This window comes from Lepeophtheirus salmonis, chromosome Z, assembly GCF_016086655.4.
Source record: "Lepeophtheirus salmonis chromosome Z, UVic_Lsal_1.4, whole genome shotgun sequence".
Lineage (NCBI taxonomy): Eukaryota > Metazoa > Arthropoda > Copepoda > Siphonostomatoida > Caligidae > Lepeophtheirus > Lepeophtheirus salmonis.
The window spans coordinates 3,742,183-3,766,467 of NC_092584.1; the positions used below are offsets into that span (position 1 = coordinate 3,742,183).

Below are 24,285 nucleotides of genomic sequence, written 5' to 3' on the forward strand. Positions count from 1 at the left end.
TGTAGAATACATATTTAGCAGTCTGATGCTAAGAAAAGCATTGACCGTGTCCCCACCATGAGCACACATTTCGAGAAGAGGATTACAATAGTAGCGCTCCACTGAGAAATCGTCTTTGAAGGTCAGAGGATTTACAATTTTTGCCATACATGGGTAAATAACAACGGTTGGCTCGTTACTTCTATCAAAAGGAGAACCTTCTACGGTATATTTAAAGTAACATTAGTACGGGGAAATATTATATTTATATTTAAATTCATAAATATTTGTTTTATTATGCTTTTTTAAGTCAATTTATACCAAAGATAGGCAAGAAGGATTCTTTTAGAGTGAGATGTTCAAACTCACAGAACTTATGAAATGATGAACAAAAGAGAAGAAAGAACACATACTTATTTCCTTTTCTAATCAGCAAACTAAGTATTTTCTTTAGACAGTAATAAGTACACTTTTAGGTAAACTGCATTAAAATGTTGGGACAGAAACTCAATTTTTTTCTTGAGTGCTTGGAATATGCTCTAGCATTCAAATTTAGAGATCAAATTTAATTTGATTCTTGTTAACGTTCAGTTTGTAATCAATTTTTTTCTTCTACGTATTTGAACGTTTTTTGATCATAAATTACACTATTATGATATTTTATAAAATTAAAAGACTAAAGTCATAAATTCAGATGGTCGTTTCCTGTATCTTGACGGAAGTATTTCATAATTTTTTTCTTCATAACTTGGAAAAGTAGTAAATACTTAAATACCAAATATAAATAATGATACCGAGTGGTGTATTAATATCTGAACACTTTGAATTTTAAACTTACACAAGATATGATTTATTAATTAACAATAGAATTTCAACAAAATTAATACTATAAATAGATGTGTGTCTAATCTCTCTTAATCATTAATGTAGCTGCCCTTAGCGGCAAGGAAGGTTTCAAGGCTGCAACAGGAGGTTTGGCATCCGCTACAGGTGTAGTCTAATGTCATGGTGTCCCAGTGCTTGCTGACAGTGGCTGTGAGGGCCTCGGTGTTTGTATGAAGGACACTGCAGGCCTTTCCCTTGACATGCACCCAAACCCTCTCTAAAATATCCTTTTGCGGACGCCCTTGCATACTAGTAATTAAATACAAAGCCTATAATTGATCCAATTTGTCTATGAATTTTTGCGTTGTATTTTTTATTTGATGTAAAAAAATAAAATGGATATATCTCTATATCTAAATTTTTGTTTGAGTGCTTTTCTGTTAACTCACCGAAAATATTAATTGCTATACCTGCTAGGAAAATATCTTTTTTGATTGTTGTATGCTTGCTTGACGTGTGTAATGTTGATGAGGGTTTCAAATGAGTAACCTAATATATATAGCCTTTTACACATGATACACAAAAAAACAAAGCATATTATATAGATTATCAAGAAAGTTTTATTTATTTTCTTCTCTGCATCAAAGTGTCTTGTTTATACATGATGACATGTTTATGTTTATTTGTGATATCCATTCTTTGGTTGTTCATTGAAAACTAGCTGTAATCACCCATCTACGAATAATGTCCATGAAATTTTTTAGTGTACAAATCATCTAGGAAAAAATATATATGTATCTATAAATATCTTTGCTATAAAATTTAAACTAAGCTCAATCAACAATAACAACAGGTTTCCCTCCCCCCAAGCTACTAATCCATAGGATATAGTTTTCTGAGCCAGGGTCTTAAGGGATATGGAGGGTCCATGGCTTGAAACTCAGACTCTGACTTGATATCAAAATGAGACTGGAGGAGCGTTAGCTTGAGTTTGATATTATTGGGGATTTCCTCAATTTTAGAGACTTCATCCTGGGACAAATACATCAAAATACTTTCTCCTTTCCCTTCTGAGCCACATACGTTCATGTAGTGTACTTCTTTAATCTTTTCCTCCTTGGAGTCTTTATACACCTATATGTGAGTAAGTGTTGAGATTATTAAATACTGCTGCAAGGTATAGGTTGAGATTGCATACTTTATCTAACCAATCTGAGGGTGCTTTTGCCGTTTTATCCCATCCCACAATGACGCAGTAAATGTCCATGGATTTATGATAAATCAGCTCTCCAACGCGATATAGTATCTGCAAAGAAGTTATAAAAAAGTTAATCGATTTGATTACACTATGCAGCATAATGAAGGTCTTGGAGCGCCCGCAGGCTTAAACCACATTTATTATTATTATTTAACCTATAGAAAACGAATATATCCATAAAAAATTCAAAGAATGTAAGTTGGCCTTTCATATTTATTAAGAAATTTTTATAAAATAAGCTGGTTAGGTTGTGTTGAATATCGATTACTATAATATTGCGTGAAAAAATTTAAATTCTTCATGCGTTTTTCAACAATACTAATATTATTAAAAATTTAAAAGTAGTAAGGGTATTCAAACAAGTTGATAGATGCTTCATATTCAAAACCATTGATTCATTGATATACATATATATTATCGATTCAATTTTCCCACCCAGAATGATTTGTTATATATTGTCACGCAACGTAAATAGCTTATTTTATAAAAAATCATTAATAAATATTCAAACAAAATAGACCAAAAATCAATCCAAATTGACCTTTCTTAAATGTAATTTTGTATAAATTAAAATAGAAAGTCTATGTATTCTATAACTTCAGCTAGATTTTAAAGCACTTGAAGAAAAAATAAAAAAGATATTCGCTTTTAAGCAAGGTCCTTCATTTTACTTGATTTTTTTAGTGGTTATAATCATTTTTTATTCATTGTAATCAAGATAAAAATGTTGTTGCATGGTGTTATAACTGACTAAAAAATATATTAAGTAGATAAGTAAATCGAAATTGAGTACATTTAAAGGGTTGATGAGTAAATTTTGTTAATATGCGTATCTGCCATCCAGAAGTCTATTAGTTAATGTTAATGTTTATCAACATAGAAATTCAGACGGTTGAAATCAATATCTCAAACCTTTTTATTGTAAAACAAAATTAGGAAACACTATTATGCATAATGGAGGAATGAAGTTATATACAGTTCAGTTATGACTTTTTGACTCTCAAACTTGATTTGTATTCTTCCACAAACGTTCATTAATTAATTATGCTCCACAAATTACATTTACGTAAGTAGCAAAATTTCACAAAAGACTATTAAATTTAAGTAAGTATATAGATTTAATTCGAAAGGGGCCATATCAGCCCCAAAATTAAGGATCATTAGTCAAGTGAAGGTTCATAACTGTAGTTAATATGCTTGTGTATCTTTGAGTTTGATTAATAGACCCATATCTGACCTAAATTAATACATGAAACAATTGTTTGTATATGTTGTGTACAAGATGGGATGCCTGTACAAATTGCAACTTGTATCAACCCATTGTATAATTGTCCGTTTCTTTGTTAAATGACTTATCTTAGTACACAATTATTCTAATTACCAACTATATATTGTAGCTATTATTTAATTTTGATCAATTCAAAACATATGGTTATTATGTATTTATGATTAATATGACTGTTAGTATTTGAACCAGAGAATTAGAAAATTTGTGCAGACTTTGACAACGAAAATCATTATAATTTATGTAGATATTACTTATTTATAGTCTAAGGCTTACATTGAGTGTTATTAGTTTTTCTAAAGTGTTATAAATTATAGGTATTAATTATTATTAATGCATAAAACTTGAAAGTTAAATCATTCATAAGTTTGCTTCGTTAATTTTAAACGTGCTCTATAGTCTATTCAATCACTATGTTCGAACATCTCTAATGTCTACAAGCCGTGCTTGCTCATAACATAGTCGTGTGAATAGTCAATGTCATCGAATTAAAGTGTAACGTTGCAGGTAGAGGTTGTTTATACCGTTGTTCCTGGATTAAGAGTACATAAATTATTGTCAGAAACTTATCAATGCAATAACAATAGATAGATTTTGATCCATTTCATTTCTTGTGCAATATTCCAAATGATTTCATTATATTTGCTCAATTATTGACTGCACTATAACTCATATTTACCTATAGCTATAAATTAAATCTATGAGTATAGTCTCTAGACTCAGATGGCTCAATAGTACTTAAATAGTCAGTACAACATATTATTAAAAAAGTGATGTGTTGGGAGTTGATGATTGTTTTTAAGTTGACGCATCACATATACGATATTGCTTTGTCAATAAATATTGTTTACGTGTACTTTTAATAATTGTGTACGTCAAGAGAGTCTGTTGATGAATACAAGCTTTTTGAAGAGGGAACTTACATTTGAGGGTCTCCATCTTCGGGGCCTCATGGATGATGAGAAATGAGTCAATGATGTGTAACTTCCAGGGGATAAGGCACTATGATTTTCATTCGCGGGCATGAAGAACAAGGGTCGCACGTTATCTTCGCCCGAAAAAGTATCCCCAAGTCCCACATCATTGTATAATGACTCGGGTAGAAAACTATCAATCCAATCCGAGATTTCTGCTATCTTGTCATGGGTGCTGCAAAGGACATCCTCCAAGTATCCAACGTAATCCCTATCCTGGAATTGTATCACTTTTTGAGCTCCAAGTAGTACCAATGCAGGAACGACTATATACTTGAAAGCACTTCGTAGAGAATTTATATTAACCATTTTGTTTTGTTAATACACAAGTTTCTGACAATATATATATATTTGATTCAATATTTTGAAGTACACGTCGTATTTAACTGATAATAAAAATACATTATAATTATACTTAGTGAATAAGTGTGTTGTATAGGCGGCAAGTACAGCACACATACTCTCCTCACCAGGAGGAGAATATCTCTATTTTCTCCCTTGGAACAACACTGAAGCACATATGCTTCTTAGTTTAATCATATTGAAGCAATAACTTGTTGTACATGTTTGATGTCGTTGTATATGTAGAGCAAAGAGAAGAGAAGTAGGCGGCGCGTAATGTGTCTGATTGTCGATTGATAAATGGAGGTGCATAAAATATGTCCAATAAAGTGGGAGAGGCTTTTTCTATTTAGCAATCTGAACAGAATTTGATATTTTGCAAAGCTGTTTGTTTCTTTATTATTTAATGTTTGAATACAGAACATCTAATCCTAAAGTAAATACTGAAACGTTTGCTCTAAAGCAAATATATCAAGAACTAGAAGAACAACGCGTCAGCTGAATGAAAGGAGCCAGATAGAGAAAAGAAGAATAAATTATTTACATTAAAGTAGATATTTTGGTAGATATTGCTGAATACTTTATTATCAGTTAAAACGCTGTTTAAAGCACTACAAAAGAAGGCTGCATATTCATCTAGACTGTCCACATGTCTCTTACAAGTTCTTTGGTGTAGTCACGATGGAACAAGAGTAACAATGAGAGTTTGTTAATCTCAGGAGTTATTTGTCTACATAAGTCTTTGTTGGACTCACAATTAGGCTTTAGAAAATTTGATGGTTGCTTCATTAATAATCTACTATTACAAGGTATGACAGAAATGCCAAAAATAAATCCAAAAGAAGTACATTTTGCTTGACTTGATATTCGCAAAGCATTCGACTCCGTGAGCCATGATTTACTGAGCCCTTGAGAGGCAATCAATTCCTATCCACCTGATTACTTATATCAATAACGTATATTACTATATAGCTTCAACTAACATACATGAGATGTTTGAAGCCAGTTTAGGAGGGGTATCCTATAAGGTGACCCAATGTCTAGCACACTATTCAATTTTGTGATGGGCATGGTCTTTGGGGATACCACGATAGTTGAGCCCTTAAATATGCCCGAGGCAGTTACTATAGGAAAAATGAAATATGCTGATGACACTATACTTTGTAGTAACGATATTCATAGTTTGCAAGGAAGTCGGGCAAGCTTTGAAGAGAGTGCAGCCCTGTTTGGATTATCCCTGAATGGCAAGAAATCGGGCCTGCTCTCTATGAACGGTAATAAAACAAAGGAGGTATTTCTCCACGACGAAAAGGGTAGATTAATGTGTCTTGAAGGATTAATAATAAACAAACAACCTAATGAGCCCTATAAATATCTAGGCATCGGAGTCTTCCTAATCTGGGATTAGTGAAGGGAAGTGAAAGAAAAAAGGAGGAAGTATGTCCGACAACTCATATGTAGGCTAGTCACCAATATAATATGGCTGAACATTGTTCTCTCTTCTTCTTGCATATATATATATATATCTAAAAGTGTTTTGGAATTGGTTTAGTTAAATTAACACTTTTAAACCATATATCAATATTTATGGACGTAAATACTCGTGCTAATAATTAAATACTGTTGAATGCCCACCCAAAAATTATACATATATGTTGATTTTATTTGATTGAGCTTTTTCATCATTAACAAATATTAATTTGTATTTATTACAGTATGAGGTGTAATATTTTATGAATAAATAATTGGGGGGTTGGGGGGTGTTAGGTATTTCGATATGAGTATTCTCTTAAGTTTCAGCCCTAAAGTAACTCGTTTTTCAGGTACTTTAGTTGGCATAGGACCCAACTTAGTCGCAAATGGGGGTATTGAGTATGATCATTTTAGATTCTGCTCATACCCAAACAATAAAATTGAGGATCGACATCGGAGTAACCACGAGCTTTGTACAAAGTGAGGGTTGTGTTTATTTTCTTTTGCTCACCTTGCAGCTGACCTAATAAAAATTCATGACAGTCAAGCTGATTTCCTTCCAAACATTCATCAAATTGTCAGAACGACTACGTTCCCTTTCTGTTTCTTTTATTTTTATATGCTGGAGGGACATATATTATACATCCCCACTGACTGATCAACAGAGATGAATAAAATTTGTCCAAGAAAGCGGGTGTGCATTTTTTCTAGTTGGTGATCAAAGTAAGCTTTTTATAGCCTAAAGCTGTATTAATTATTACTTAATAATAGGGGCAATCAAATATATTATATAATTTACAAAACTAAGATCAGGATGAAACCTGCTCGATCCATGAGCTAGATGGCAAGGGCTTATAATGTTTCAGGAAGTACCTCAGTAGGAAACCTTTCAAATAATGGAGTTACCGTGTCAGGCCACCAAGATTCAGAGGATGAAAAGATGCAAAGCTTTGAGGCCAACAAATAGTAAAACCTTTAAAATGACCGTTTACTGGATAATGCATCTCTTCAACAGTCAGGAACATGTACAGGAGACATAAAGTGGTGTTTAGCCAGTTCTGATCTCTTCTGACTAAAGGAATTTTGGCTTACTTCCTCATCAGACTCCAATCCCTTGGATTTTTGCAATGCGGTATGGTGCAGAGGGAGGCTAATGGGATTCAAAGGACCAATAAGGATAATTTGATTGTAAATATAGGGTATGTATCAGCTGCACAAGTACTGTTATTCAGGGGGAAATACAACTATATTGAATACAATTTTAATATGTGGTTTAGTTAATATAGATAATTAAACAATAATAAAATCAATATTCCGAAATGTCAAGAGTATAGGCTAGATATCATAATTTCCATGTTTCACTAATTTAGGATATTTTTCCCCCTCATTTGGATTAAAGCTTTTAACAATCTACGTAGAAAAACGAAGTGTTTGTAATGAGAGCTTCTGTATAGTGTGTGAGAAATACCTAATTGAACATATTTGAATGTCAATCAAATATAAAATTACAGAGATACATTGATTCAATCTGCTTACACGTCAAAATGCCTACATATCATAATATAATATTTACGAAATAAAGCTCTCTGATATGTACATAATGACATTGGACCATCAAACTTTCATCTCCATGATTCTTTTTTTCATCATTATATATACAAATAGGGAGACATAACTTTTCTTTATATCAGAGCCAACACCCAAGAAAGTACACAAATAATTATTCCTCAAAACATCTTTTTACAAGTAGCTTGAATTTTCCTTTCAAATGAGCACCGATTCATTGCACATACTCACCATTAGTGGTAACTACAGGTCTCAGAGTCTTCGGGAACTGCTTTACAGACTATAAAGATGGTCTTCTCCTCCGACAAGTTGTTCCATCCAGAAACTATGGCGGCCTTCAAGTCGTTAATGATACGGTAGGAAGTCATGCTCAACTCCCTTCTTTAAAAGGGACTATATGGAGAAGTTGAGATCTGGGGAAGAAGCACCCCTTTTTCACTGGTTTGAAGGTGCTCTGACCGATCATTCGGTCGTGTTGGCTGTTTTAATACAGCTCCACGATGTATATCTTCTCATCAGTCAAATGATTTGAACGTGCCCACAGGAATTGACAAATTTCAGAAGCACATTCGCCCGGGTCAGATTCTTGGCTATTATGGCCTCGCTGAGAAGCGGACACTTTTGTAGACGATGCAGTTACATCAACCGTATGTAGAGGTTTCTATTGAGGCTAAAGGTGAACATTTTGAATTTTAAAGAACACCTAGATTTGTTTTTTTCTCTCACTATTTAATACATTTCAAGGTTTTAACTAGTATTGAGACTCGGTCCACCACTGAATTTTTTTTTCAGTTCGGTCTTACGTGATTTTTTCTAGAGGGATTTTTTTTGGTATCACTTTGTACAACGATTTTGATTCGGTATCTCTTTATGGACCGAATTTTATCGGTCTCAATTTATGTACAGATTTTTGTTAGTCTCATATAGCAAAAAAATTTCAAAAGTACACTATAAGTTTTAAAACAAATACTGTATACACATATGAGACGGCGGGGTCTAAATTAATTCAATCTATCTCTGTTTAAACTTCGTACAACGTCATTGTACTTGAAAAAAACATATGATGCCATGTCATTTTTTGGCATCGAACCAGACCAAATTTTTTCTTGGGCCTATCTAGACCGAATTTTTATATGAGACTGGTCCAGACCGAGCTTTTTTGTTGGAACTAATTCTGTCCAACTAATAATATAAGGGTTTCAGGGGCGTCTAAGATTTCCAGACCGAAAACCAACACTAGTTCTAACCTTAATCACGTTTGATCTCTTGAAGATTTTGATAATGTGTTCCGCTATGATGAATTTGTCCTTTGGCACACTCTACAATGGCATTTCTACAGAATTGATTGTTTAAAGTACAACAACAAATGATGTTCATTTATGTCGTAAAAGATGAACGACCCATAACGACTCTAGGAAATTCAATATTCTCTTTATTTGCTCTAAATAAATAGACACAATAAAAAACAAATCCTTACATATTTTGACTCAGTCCTCTAATAAAAGGATATTGAAATCCTAGTGATTTAGATAAATAATAATAATAAAGCAAACAATTGCTTGGAGTTAAAGCTTATTTATTTATATGGGATCGTTGGTTAAGGAGGAGGGGAGAGGCTATGAGGAAGGATATTGAATGATGCTCTTTTTGTTATGGGAGGGCGGGCTCCCCAGGGATCACATCTGGATAAACAAATTATTAGTGGTATTACGGATCCCCTAATGCAATTAAGTATATACGTACTTATGTATAGAGTTGATACATAGTATGCCATTTGATCTTATTTGTGATTCATTCTTAATTTTGTATCTTTTTTATACTAATAAAGCAAAGTTTATCTGCGTGTATAAATGTATTTTGGAAAAAGGAGAAACAGTCATTTTTGATTCAGGAAAGAACAATGTAGTCATATTAATGGAATCTTCCAGGCATTTTGCATGTAGCATTGAGCGTGTATACTGGGCGCACTCTATATAATGCTCCCTTATATATGTCATCATATACAGGGCGTTACAATCAAATTAACGCATGCGCGCGCCGTTGATTTTATTTTAATACATCTGTTTGATAGGGATTCTTTTTTACTGACAGAAACGTTGTTGTATCAACAAAATTTATTGAAGTTTTCTGAATCATGGCAACAGATTTTCCAGATATACATAAGAAGGCAATTTACAGAAAAGGAACAATAACTTATTGTGGCATTGATTTTGTCCACAAGGACAACTGCCTTCGATGGAGATCGGCCTTGTGTCTGGCAACAATACATTAGACTCTAGATATGTCTCAGCCATCTTCGCCGAAGGGGATGAGTGAGAGCTTTTATGACTTTATTGGAAAGGAAATATTGCCCCTAGTAGTTCAGATCCTAATCCGATAGATTATTTTGTCTGGATTTACGTTGAATCTAAAACAAATCACATATATAATTCCATCAATGAGATAATGGCGAATATGCCAAGGAGCTACCCCATGAACACCTTATCCTCCTTCCGGGCTTTCATCGAGGCTCTGACTCATGTTGGAAGCAGATAGATCAATAAAGCTCTTCCTCAACATTTCTTTCTACAATTCTAGCTAATTTTCTATTAAATCCTCCCAAAAATGTGGCCTCAGACACATTTTCAATATTACACATAGAAAATAACATCTAAGTATTGAGCAACTACGTGTGAGTGTAGTCATGAAAAACGGTTGTTAAGAGAGAAGATTTATTAGGGGAGTTTCTATATTATTAAAACAAAATGTGTCTCTTTGTCGAAGCCTAATAACTCAGGGCTCTGCTGCGTACTACCGCTAGTAAAGAATTTTTGTCCAATATACATACTGTTTTTGTAGGTAATCAACAATTGAATTCGGCACTTTTAATCCTGCCTTCAGGACCTAATCCTTCTTCAACAAGTTCTGTGTGGTTCCTTGCAACCTATTTAATTAATTTTTTTTTGAAAATATACATCAGCTGTCAAAGTTTTCGCTTATTTTCTACTAATCCGTCTTTTCTAAATTTAATTTATATTTTTTAATATCGAATCAAGGATAAGTAGAAACATTGCGTTATTTTTTATTTGCAAAAAGATTACTTCATTGTTAAATAAAATAAATGTTTAATTTGAATTAATGAAACATTGTTTACTCTATTTTGTATTAACATTTAACATTAATATTATTGTTCATAGTACAAACACACACTTTTCATAAATATATTGAAGCACTCGGAAGAGTGGTAGAAAGGAAGGGGGGGAAATTATCAATCCAATTTAAGGAATTGCATGTAAATGACTTCAATAATCCACAAGTTATCAACAAATTCATATCCTTTTGAGTTTTTTTTCGCAAAGTAGTCTGTCCTGATAAACACATAAGTTATTCGCAACTATATATATGTTTCAACCAATGTGGAAATCGGGCATTTTGCAAAATGCCTTACTAGGCATAAGATATATAAATTTCATTGAAAATGCAATAGCTCAGGGATGTGTAACCTTTTAATATAATGGGCTGGATTGCCATTTGAAATATTTTAAGAGGCTGCAGAACCTTTTAAGCTAAATTTCTTGAAAATTGGCTACATATAACAAAATTATTCAATACAATTTTTTTTTCTTCAATTTTAGACCAAATATATTATAAAAAGGCCAAATCTAATTTGTTAAGGCCAAATTCCTTGAAAAAGCTAAACTGGTGTACTCTATTACGGAAATACAAAATACAGTCAAATATTTTGTATTTAGAGCGTTCAATGTGTTTTGATGATATTGCGACAATTTTGCTAAAAAAATACTAGTTGAAGTGAGAATGAGTAGTTGTCCTCACCTAAACGTTAGGCGGATCGCAATCCAGCCAGCAATCCACAGACTGGACATCCCTACATTAGATTATGAAATTGCTAGCAATGAAATTGTATCTTAATCAAATCAATAATTTCATCGCACAATAAATGAAATTAAAATGAACATTAATTTATTCAATTTTAAAATTGCCGGGCATTATGCAAAATGCCCGATTTTCCATACTACCCCTAACATATGTATAAGTCGTTTAAATATGTTAAGGTTGATCGTAGGTAAATTAGCCGTCATTACAAAAGGATACAAGCGGGATGTCTTGACCATAGAATGCCCTCACTTATGGAGCCAGAATTTTGTCCTGCAAGAAGCCTAGACCTGAACCCATGCGATTCTTAACTCTGTGACAAGTACTTTTCGCCCCAAGAAGTCAATTACCCGTACAATGACAAAGCTGAATCCACACAAGGTTGGGACTGCCAACATTTTTGGCGCTGTTTGGCCTATTTTAGCAAAACTGATATTTTTTATAACATAGTGCCAGTGATTTGAAAAATAATTTGTTACTTTAATAATTAAATATAGGTATATACAGGGTCGGGTTTTTAAATCCGGAGCAAGTTTAGACCTCAATATCTTGGCAACTCTAAGATCTATGTTTATCAATGTGTGTTCATCAGATTCAGCTCACAAAACTGTATCATAATAAGTAGAAAATCCTTGAGATGTCCTCCAGATAAGAATACCGTGTGGTCATTATTGTGTGCCTTTGTATGGGGTGCATGCTGAAGTACACAAATAACTCCATAGAGTATGCTCATAGAGAGCTTAACTTGATGTCAACATTTCCGGTGTCATGCTAGAATTTTAAAATTGGTACGGTTTGTCCAAGTTGCACAATTAAAATCGATTTATTCCGAGAAAAAAACAACGACATTTTTTCGATCTTTATGTGTGGGCAAAAGGGAAATGTGGGCTCCTAGCCACCCGGATTTGAGCCCCTTGGAGTAGTACGTTTTGGACATCTTCAAGAGTGACTCCAATAAATGATTTTTTTTAACTCCTTGTGAGCTTCTCGAGGCAGTGGGTCAAAATGGACAAGGAGTTCCTCATCAAGGCTTGTGCAAGGATCAGGGCCCTGTATAAAAGTAGGCCCTCTTATTAAGAAATACATTCCATGTACGAGAGAGTGCAAATTTATAAGTTATTTTGAAGATCATAAGATAATTCAATTACATTATGAAAATAATGATACAAAAAAAAAAAAAAAAAAAACTATTTCGGTCCATCAGTTGAAATAATGTTTATTTTATATTTATTTATCTATGGATTAGAAAACTAACAGATATAATCTAAACATATAAATATTTAATGAAGGCTGAGTGATTATACATTATTCTATTTTCTAGAGTGTTATTCTCAACCTTTTTTTAGTTATATAACCACTTTTAAAATATTAATTTAACTCAGATAGTACCCCCTTTCCAGTAGAAAGCATTTTTAGCTTCAGTAGGATTATATTTTTGGAGAGGGGGTTTGGTTTTAGAATTTTTTTTTCCAAAAAGCTAATAAAAAATGATGCTTAATGACTTGGAAAAAATTGCAAAATATTAAATATTTAAAAAAAAAAAAAATCAAAAAATCCATAACTATTCACAAAAATAATTAAAAAATCCATATCTATTCTCAAAAATCTCAAAAAAGTTTTGAAGAAAAAAAATTCAAAATCCCCAGCTGCTGTGTCAAAAAAAAAAAAAAAAAAAAAAAAAAAAAAATTGAATATTAAATTTTTTGACAAAAAAAATCAAATATTAAATTTTCAAGTAAGAAACGACATTTTCTTAATTCCTTCACCCCAATTTCTGCAGACACCCCTGAGCTATGTACCAATTGTAAAATATTCTCTAAAAATCTCAAGTACCCCCTGGAGTGCATCAAAGTACCCCAAGGAGATCTTTTGAGTTTGGATACATTTATATTTAGAACTATTTTTCTATTTGGGAATCTGTATATGATTTTTTAATTTTTTCAAATCTGTTCTCATTTGTATTTAATTTATGAAAGGAGATCATATAAGTATAAAGTAATAACAAGTGCTCTTGAAAGACGGAGAGTAATAACGTGGATTTCACTCGGGAGTCACAAGTATTACGTCACAAGTGAAGTAATAAGTTCTGAGCGTTTTTTGGCTAATCTTCATTGCCTGAGCAATGGAATAAGTGCTCAGATGCCGGTCCAACTCAATTATTTAATCCACATTTACGATGTCCATATTACCAGAACAGAATCATTGGAACGCCCACTCTGCTGTTGCGTTCGATATTGTATTGGGTCTATTTTCTTCTTTTGTGTCCTCTCTCTTTATTCAAACCATATATGTAGATATGATATGATATATACAAAACATACAATATTATAAAATGAAATTGCTAGTATGAATTGCTACACCTACAAACAGCTAAAGATTCCGACAATCAAAAAGTCACTTAAAAAAAACCAAAACCAATCACGCACTAAAAAATATAAAATGGTCTCCCTCGATGAAAACGTTCCTACCTCCTGACAATTGTTTTTAAAGTAGTTCTTTATCTTGTTGAATCTGACAGTTTATATTTGACAATGTTTATGGTTTAGTTCCAGGAATCACAACCCATTCTTGATATTTTCAATGCAAAAGCACAATATTTTCTTGCAGAGGACAACACTATTGGTCTCGGGGTTTCTCTGAGAATTGGTTCTCAACTTAACAATGTATTGCACATACGGGCTTTGGCACTCAAAAGAGCGAAATGAATTGCCCGATTTTTTGTACGCAACTGCCTCCACCAAACACAAGACACTAAGTGAATTTTTTTGAAAGTGTACACTTAACCTTTAGGATACTTTATGCTTTTTTTGATCCAATATATATATTGTGAGTTATAGCTCACTAATGTAATCCAGGGAAAAACGCTCAGGACAGATTACATCTGCAAGTCCATAATTGTATTAAGAGGACAATTAGGAATATGTTATGATTCATAAAACAGGGAAATTGTAAATCATTGAGTACATCTTATGTATTAGTTTAATTTCTGTACTTACAAGACATTTCCTGCGATGAAGAAAATAATACATAAATAATTAAAATATTTTCTTGAATTTGGAGTCATGTACGTACAAATTATTTCGTGTTATAAAGATCTCTTACCTATGTTTCTTGAGGTAAAAACATTGAGGGAACACAACATTTCAATCCATGGTCATTTGGTAACTTGTTTTGTGATGTATTAACAATGATCTCTGTAAAGTTTTTAAGTTAAAATTGAGATACAGTGTAATATGCATGTGCTTAATTATAATTAGTGTTGGATACAACTATCAAGTTTGGCCGAGTTCAACTAATTGAATATTGAGTTGAGTCGAATAGATAAAAATAATGAGAAATGGATGGATTTTATTTAAACCCCAATATCGGGGCCAACATATATGTCTCATAAAACAAATAAAGGTTTAAAACCATAACTAAGACCCTTTTGTATCTCCAACCATCCCTCTAATTTGAATACAAATCTTATAACCAACTCAAATATGTTTATTTAATATTTGGTTTGACCTATACTACATGAAGTTAAGATAATAGCTATTTTTTTTTTCTTCTTTTCAGGGGTTTTGTTCCAGATTATTTTTATGTTGACACATATAATCTTTTTACAAAATTAGCCTTAATTCCCATGAACAAATCCTTCTTATTAAGGCATTTGCTGTGTCGCAAATTGCATTTTAATTATGCAAAATTGATCTTAGCAATAAAAGAACGATAAATCAGCGGATTTTGTAGTTGAAATCTGCAATATTGGGATCCATATAAGTTATTTAAATCAAATAAAGGTATTCAACTATTGATAATATTCTTAGGTACCTTATCTCATCCCAGTAATTTGACTAATACCCCTCTGATTGACTCAAAACTGTCTATAAAATATTGGGCTGTGTTCATATATGAAGTAAAGAATTATATATGGATTTGTCCTTTGTTATAATTTTTTGTTCAAGATTGTTTTTATGTTGAATCACTACATATAACGTTTAAAAGAGAATTATTTGGTACATCCGCTTATTATTAAGTATACTACATTATTGAATGGACTTATTGAGTTAAATAACGATAAATAATAAATCTCCCTTGAGGGAAATCCACCATTTTTCTTCTTTCTATTTTATTCGCTGCAGATGTGAAAGGGAGATACAAGAAAGGTAAATCATACTTATACATATATCTACATTAGGGTGGGGCGTGTGCCCAAGAATTTCTTACAATTTGAAGGATAACACTTTGCTTCTTTTTTTTTGTATCTTGTAAGAATTTAATTTGCGGAGTTTCCTTGAAATTGTGGAAAGAGTTTAGAGATTGAGAGCCCACAGCTTGCAGATGCGTTTAATCCATGTTATTTTTAACTACAAGGCTTTATTATGCAATCAAACGACAGCTGAAAAAAAAATAAACAGGTTTTGTTTTTATTGAATATCTCTAAGACGTGTAAAATATCGAAGCAACAACCCAAAAGGTAACGTGCGTATTGAGGAAGTTGCATAGACTCTTGGCATCTCTATCCAGACTGCCAACAACCTCAAGAAGTCCATTACATCCCCATACGGCTAAGTAAAACCAACACTTCTTCAGCAACAATATGACTGACTTCTGACCTCCCTCCATTCCGCTCTCTTCTAGCTCTGACCTCGACCCTCCGGACTTTGCTGTTTGGAGTCTATTACAGAAGAAGTGTTTCCCACACTTTTCATACAAATTTGTATATGTATATATATATAATATACAGTAGAACTTTTATATTACAAATCCTCTTCTTGTTTGTGGGAGGACCCCCAATAATGTCCAAATATTCCTCGGATCTAATGCAGAGCTACGCTCCTTGTGTGGACATTAGTCTCAATATCTAGGAATAAATTACTGTCATAGCTAGCCAAGACATGAATGGGCGATTGGTAAGAAAAACATGTCAAAGGTCTTGTTCCTTTTGGAATTTCAAAGAAGAAGGGTGATGAGACTTCTGAAGTAACAAAGGCTCTGGACTTTGCAATTCTTAATTGTAAAGCCCTCATCGTCAGCCGACTAACTATCATCCTATTTGGGAGGATGAGTTGAGAGGTATAATCTTGGCAGCTTTTGGCCACTATGTCTCTCTCACAATGAAAACTCCTAAAGCAGGATGTGAGTCATGGAATTTTGAAGGAGAAGAAATCAAGTGCTCTCCATCATCGACTTCACGGGATCATAGAAGTATTTTAAAAAGGGGGTTAAGAAATGTAAACAAATATTTATCATGATTGCATGTTGACTGTTGTTGTTTTAAAGATTGATTTTTAGAATATTTGGTGAAATTCTACCCGGGAGCATTAAGTATAAACTATAATGTTTATTTATGTACTTTTTATGCAATTGCTCTAGTTTATTTATGTTCTATATAAAATATAAACCAAATAAAGAATGTTGAAAATATATATATATATTTAGATAGCCCGTAATGCATGGTGTCTAAAATTGTAGTAGGCTAGGTACATCGGTTTTTGTGATTCGGCGAGCATCGTTAATATGTTTATCCTTTTAAATTCATTTTAACACCATTTTTGGAGGCGGATTTTAAATTCATTTATACTAATGTTATCCATATATATGCTTAAGTAAAATAGATTCTAGATGTCTTTACTGACCTTGTGTATCTCATGATTAATAAAATACATATTAAAGCTTAAAGTAGGCTTAAAGAGGTTATGCGTCCCCTAAAAAAAGTTCATTTCATTTGGGTTTGGTGATGGCAGTTGCATGTTGGAGGGTTCAAAAATGGAAGTAAAAAAAAAAGAACATTCGATACATTCAGTATTCTGATACTGAACCCAATACAATATCGAATGCAACAGCTATGGGGTGGTTCGAATGATTCCAATCTGGTAATATGGACTTCGAAAGTGTCGATCAAATAATGGAAATAGTGGAGTTGGTCCGGCTTTTGAGCATTTATTCAATTGATTTGGAACTAAAGATATGCCCAAAAAATCTTTGGAACTATTTAAATCGGATATGCCTTACTAATTTTACCAATTATACTTATTACCTCTCACCTATTATATGAACGTCACCCTAATATAGATACATAATACAATTCCTAACTGGTTTGGTTTGAATCTTTTATTTCATTTTATCCTTTTAAATAAGCTTTTTAAACACAAAAGAAAATGTCTGTTCGTGTTCTTTGAAAGGGGGAAAGAAACTGATAATAAAAATCAGTGTTTGAAATATAATCCAATTTATTGTATAGTTATATTTAAGATATTTTCCTTGAATCTTTTTTCTCTGTGAATAGAGAATTGTTCTTCCATTTTCAACAAGTATATTATATATTGTCAATTGTGCAAGGTGCAAATTTTTTAAGAAAATAATTTATAGGAACATTCTGATTGAGATGCCAATGAGCAATTGAAAGTGTATTGACAGCCAAAATCTTTTAAGGGCGTGGCGTTCCTATAACCGTTAAATTCATTACTCATTTTATAAAACTACAAAGACATCTTTTACTTAACATGAGGACGTTACTTCACTAACACTAAAATGCTCCTTATTTTTTTTGTCAGCTATCGATTCCCTCCTCTGACTTGATAAGTTAGGGATATGACATAATTTACTATTTCTGATACATAAACGAAGTAATAAGTTATGCAATTTTTATGCTCCGTTTCCAAAAGGACAGGACTCCAATTTCTTGTTGATCCCTCGTCGTTTATGTAATATATATTGACAAAACTCTGACAGAGACAAAACTCTTGCAGTGAAGGGCAACTTAATTTATCTTTTTAACTAATTAAGTTAAAGTTAATTATTATTTTATTATTTAATAACTACTTGAGCTAAAGTTAATTTCAATTTCTTTCAAAAATAACTACTAAAGCTTAAGTTAATTTTGAGAATTTTTTTTTTAACCAGTTAAGTTTAAGCTTACAGTAATTTAAGTTAAATTAACTTACCGAACCTTAATTTTGATGCTATAAAATAAGTATTTCATCTCAAGTCAATTGAGAGATTTATCAAGACTAAATAATAAAAAATATTCAAAAAAATACATATTCAAACTCCCAACATCTTCTGTTTTGAAGCGAAAAAGACATGTAAGGGAAATTTGCTTTGTATTTTAACTACCGGAAGAGGCTAATGTGGAATGAAACACGTTCAATGACGTAGCTGCCAATTTTCAGTTAAACTTTAACTTAATCAAGCAAAGTTAAAGTTAAAATAATGCAGTTAAAAAAATTAACTAGTTCAGTTAAATGATAAATCAGATGAATATAAATCCACTAATTAATTTATAGTTGAAATAATGCGTTGAAAATAATCAAATAGTTGAATTAAAAGTTAATGAACTTATATAAGTTAAATTAAATTACATTAACTTGGCCAAAATGCTCCTTAGTAGCATCACTCTATGTAATCTAAAATTGAGTAGATATTAACTAAAGGATATACTCATACGAGCCTTTATTTGCCAATGTTATTTTTGTAGTGTGTCTAGATATTATTTATTCTGATGGAAGAGGTTTCTTTTTGATTGATGAGGGAATAGTTTTTGACTCACAGATACATATGGACATATGGATGGATACCCATCATATGTCCATATGTAAATATTTGATTCTTCGTAGATTGGATTAGTTTTTCCACATATGATAAAAGTGTGAGAAGCCTAAATTAAATATATATATTTGACCACAAAAGGACAAAATGTCAATTTTAGGGAGGAGTACATGCTTAGTTGTCTGATCAGCGTGGCCTGGCGGCCAAGTTTGGGAATGAAATCTACAAATTACCATAAGATGCGTATGAAAAAAAACTTAATCTCAGTGGATTCGGTGTTTTCAAACTTCAGAAGGAGTTTCAGAAGAATATTAATATTGTAGTCAACATTTTCAGCTCTTACCTCCGTCAAAAAATCAGGGAGATTACCTTTTTATATTGACCTCTCCATTGGGTTCAATATAACTTATGACGACCTTCACCTCAGCAAGCGTTCAACACGCTGGGTTCCTTGCCATCTTACAGAAGAGCACAAAACCAATCATCTGAAGACGGCATGTCACTTCAAGGAACAGTATTTTGATCACGGAAGAGCTTTTTTGGATAGCTTGGTCACCATGGACGAAGAAGTCATGGTTTCTGTAGTCGAGCCCTGAAAGAATGTACTATATATGTATATATAGGCCAAACATCAACTCAAGTCTTACAACCATTTCTGAAAAATTGAAGGAAAAAAAGACCAAACAAAATTGTCAATGGACGGCTTTTGCATCAAGACAATGCTCGTTCTCATGTCTCGAAGTACTAAAAGTCTTAAAGGACGGGTCCCTAATACCGATAGGAGCGGATCTAAGACTGGACTAAACTAGACTATACAACACTACAAATTGCTCAACAATCATAAGTCCATGAGGAAATGTTGCGTACGTCAAAAAGAAAAATGATTAAGTGACGTCATGCGCGGGTGACATAATTTAGACCAAAATGGATAAAATTGTCATTTTTTTACGAATTAATGCCCCAGACTCCAGTCAAATTTCTTAGTCTTTAAAATACGTATTCTAGTCACACAAGGGCGTCCGCAGGGTTATATTTTGAGGGGATTTTTGGATTCAATTTTTAATCAAATTAAATCCACAAAATTAATCGTTTTGCAAAAATTAAATTCAAAAATCCATACCTTTTTACCGAAAATTAAATTTTTTGGAATAAAAATTTGAAAAGTCATTTTTTTTTTGGGAAAAAATTGGAAATTTTTTACAATTTTTTGGAATACAACTTTAAAAAATTAAATTTCTTATAGTAAAATTTCAAAAATCCTCAGCTATCTATAAGAAATATAATTTATAATTTCCATAAAAAATTAAATTTTAAATTTTCAAAAATCCAGAGCTATTAAAAAAAATTAAATTTTTTGAAAAAAAAAATCAATTATTAAATTTTGTGCTCTGCTGCATAATTTGCCCGAAGAATATTTTGTGAGAAAATAAATCTTAAAAAAAAAAAAAAAATTATCCCTTTTTTTCGAGTAAAATTTTTTCATTCTGCACATTTTTTTTTCTTTTAAAAAGCAAAAATCCCTTAATTAAGGAAGGGGACTACAACACTATCCTGTCAGAGTATCCGTGTCTGCTCACAAACCATAGATTACTCGATTTTCATTTCAAATAACATAACTTAAATCCGTTTGCATTGTGATAAATATTGATGTAATTTCTTTTCATTGAATCGATCCAACAATGACGTTGAGATATGATTAAGGATTAAATCCCATTAAGAACGGATTTTTTATATATAAATCCTTATTTTATCAAAGGGGAATGTTTGAAAACTGATACCATATATAAATATATTTATCTGTGGTCCTTTTTAGATGAGGTCATCCTCAAAACGTGTAAAATGTATTACTTTCTACATCAGGAAGTTTAGAGTTCGTTTATGAAGTATTTGAGTAGGGATATTGGATGAAAAAAGACATGTCACTTTGCCAGGCTTGGACCGGTTGAATTTTTATTTGATTCATTTCTTATAAAAATTCAGTTCAAGCGCTCATTTGTAAATTTATTTCCCTTGATTTGTTCATTTTTTTAATTTTCTTATAAAATATTTAGTTAACTATGAACAACAAAATTACTCTTATTTTAAATATGTTTCATATCCAATGTATTTGTTGTGTATTTATTGATTATTTATATTTTTATTATCTTATGACGGACTTAGCAGGCCTTTCCTAGACACGAATCCAAAAGGTGTAGTCGAGGGTGTTGTCATTAGGGATGTAAGGGGGTAAAAGTGTCAAAAAGATTCCAAAAGAATCTTTTATTGCTGGTGTAAGAAAGTGGCCTCTCAACCCTCACAAGGCTCTTTCCACCCACTTTTATTAACTCTCTAGACAGTCTGGCGTGAAACCACTAGATCTCTTCCATGGGTCCTCGTAGACTTGAGGGGATTGGCCTGGACTGTATTTTTCAACTCATCCGGGTCCAGTTATACCTTTTTGACAGAACCATTCTTCTTCTCCAACGTTTTGGACTTGCTAACGCTGTAGACCGTGGTCCTGAAAATGCCCAACTGCTTGGAGTAACCGAAATGGAAATTCGTGGATCATGTTCAAGTCTCCTTTTCTCCTCCAGGTCCAATTGTGCCTTTTTGACAGAACCATTCTTCTTCTCCAACGTTTTGGACTTGCTAACGCTGTAGACCGTGGTCCTGGAAATGCCCAACTGCTTGGAGTACGCGAATGGAAATTCGTGGATCATGTTCAAGTCTCCTTTTCTCGACTTGTACATAAGGTAGAGAACTCAAATTTATTTTGTTTTCTAACTAATTACTTATGTTTTGATATATTGGAATATGAATTAATTTCAATCACTCAATCCTCCTTAATTATTGAACTAGTAAGAGGTCAGATATCAAGTGACACGTCGGTATTATAACAGTTTGCCATTTCTTCCACTTGGTCACTTTTCCATTCATTAGTCCTTGGGATTTTTCCCTGACATCAATCAATCAGCAAAGTACAGCTTGCGGTACATGACTGTTTATTACTCTACACATATGGGAAAGAGATATAGAGAAAAAAAATGCAATTTTCATTTTAATATATATGGAGTTTCATTGACTATTATAATTTATAAGATGTGTTTAAATTCTACAAAATGAATGTCTACCACAAGTCCCTCTTCGACACTGATGAATATGATTATGATAATGGCATAAAATAATAATAATATTGTTTCTAACGCAAAGTATAGTTATTTTATTATTATTTAATCGTGTCTGGTGTGTTGTTGATGGTGGTTCCTTTATCAGACGCATAAATAATAGAGCCACGTATGTATTCAGTCATTCATACTTTTAAGATTATTGTTATTATTATCAATTATTACCCCTTTGGGATTTCTTGTGTATCCCTTTACCCTAACACACACGTCTAGAAAAAGTTGATTCGTTTATGAGGTGGTTAAGGGGTGGTGGTGAGGGGAAAGGGTTTTGCGTGTATCTGTTTAACATCCATTGAAAGTTTGGGGGATCCCCCCCCCCCTTGCTTCTTATAAGGCATTTGTTGGAAAAAATATTTTATTATTCATCAATATTTTCCTTCAAAGTGATCCCCCTCAGATACATCAAAATCACTTCTCTAAGCACTTTTCCATATAGCTTTGAGCTCTTCCAGCGATGTAGTCTTTATCTCCTCAATCGTTGCAAATCTCCGTACTTTTAAAGGTTTTTTCAGTTTGTGGAACCATCAACAGTGACAGAGGGCCAAATCCGGTGAATATGTTGACTGAAACAGGATTGTGGTGTTGTTTCTGACCAAAAATCCATCAAAGGCAAAGATCAAAATTAATCAGTTTCGCAACAAACATTGCTGACACTCGCCTCATTCCTTAAACGTTTGAGAAAAAAAACATGGGACAAGTAAAGTGATATGTCAATATCCTCTGCAACTTCTCTAATAGTAATTCGACGGTTTTCATAAACAATTTTCATCACTGCTTGAGCGTGCTTCAAATACTAAAGCGAGGCTCATTCTTAGCATCTTCTCCGTATTTCATGTTCCGCTTACGAACAACTACTAAACTCGGCCGCTAAAAAGTCCTTAGAATTTACAACTGTAAATATATATAATGTTATGATCCCTGGAATAATGTAGTCTCAATAGCGCTCCTTGACTGATCCTTTCGCTACGCAACATTGCTACTAAACCTCATCTAAAGGTACATTCATTATTTAATCATATTTATGCTATAAAAAGGTATATTATTAAGTCAAATTTTTAGGCCCAGTCCTAAATTTTCGGCCAGATGGGACACATCTGGAAAGCAAGGAAATAAATATTTGGTCAAACAATTAATAGATATTTTCCTTGACTATACACATAAAGAATACCTTTGCAAAAAAACCATCCTCACCCTTAAATTGTCAATAATTGTACGTTGAAGAAATGTATATTCTACATTTTAAGATTATGTTTCATAATAATGGTCTAATGATTTAATTAACTTACATAGTCATGCACAGGGGGTGGGCCCCGAAATTAAAGAATTCTTGGGGTTTCACCATAAAACTTTTGGGCAAGACTTTCAGCTAATTTCTTTTTGAAATATTTCTTTTATTAAGTGGTACAAATTATGAAACATAATCTTGAAATGTAGAATATACATAAGAGGATAATTTTTGGTGAACAGTTCTGAGTTTTTGAATACTTTCCGACGAGTTAAATTTTTGGTGAATATTTGTGAATTTTAGAATTTTTTTCGAAGAAATTTCATATATGATTTTTTTTTTTCAAAAAATTTAATCTTCTTCAATTTTTTTTCTAAAAAGTAAATTATTGTTTTCTTTAAACAGCAATAGATTTTTGAAATTTAAATAAAAAAAATTCATATTTGAAATTTTATTTCACGAAATTGAATTTTTTGTGAATAACTAGATCTTTAATATTGTTATCCAAAAAATTAATATTTGCAATTTTTTCCAAAAATACAAAAAAAAAACACATATATTTATGTATAATCTTGTGTACGCCCCGCGTAATTTATTAATGGTGGGGAAGAGCCTCTGTTAATTAATTAATTATAATTGATTGTATTTAAGAAAAAGAGATATTCTTACAGGTGGATAAAAAGGGCTTTACTTTTTGCAATCTGTACATATATATATTAGTGCATACGTTTTCTTCTAGCACACTTAAGATAATAAAAGACGGGTAGCCTTCTTTTTTTATTTTAAAT

At 32.4% G+C, this 24,285-nt stretch overlaps 2 protein-coding genes across 7 annotated transcripts in view; one reads left to right on the plus strand and one right to left on the minus strand.

Moving 5' to 3' along the window:
* The window catches only part of LOC121130123 (uncharacterized protein CG43867), a 396,776-nt gene that overhangs the window by 177,777 nt on the left and 194,714 nt on the right, over positions 1-24,285 (plus strand). The gene's annotated exons all lie outside the window — the stretch shown is intronic.
* Positions 1,402-4,843, minus strand: LOC121130313 (uncharacterized). The gene is made up of 3 exons (XM_040726072.2): positions 4,271-4,843; positions 2,003-2,110; positions 1,402-1,938 (listed from the first exon to the last, which is right to left on the minus strand). The coding sequence occupies exons 1-3, from the start codon at positions 4,628-4,630 to the stop codon at positions 1,678-1,680; spliced, it is 729 nt and encodes a 242-aa protein (XP_040582006.1). The 5' UTR covers positions 4,631-4,843; the 3' UTR covers positions 1,402-1,677.

What these genes read in the sequence shown, in the direction of transcription:
- LOC121130313 (XM_040726072.2), bottom strand. Translation starts at nt 4,630, where the DNA reads ATGGTTAATATAAATTCTCTACGAAGTGCTTTCAAGTATATAGTCGTT. An exon ending in GAAGATGGAGACCCTCAAAT is followed by an intron (nt 2,111 to 4,270) that starts GTAAGTTCCCTC and finishes ACTTCTTTGCAG; the next exon opens with ATACTATATCGCGTTGGAGA. An exon ending in CCTCAGATTGGTTAGATAAA is followed by an intron (nt 1,939 to 2,002) that starts GTATGCAATCTC and finishes ACTCACATATAG; the next exon opens with GTGTATAAAGACTCCAAGGA.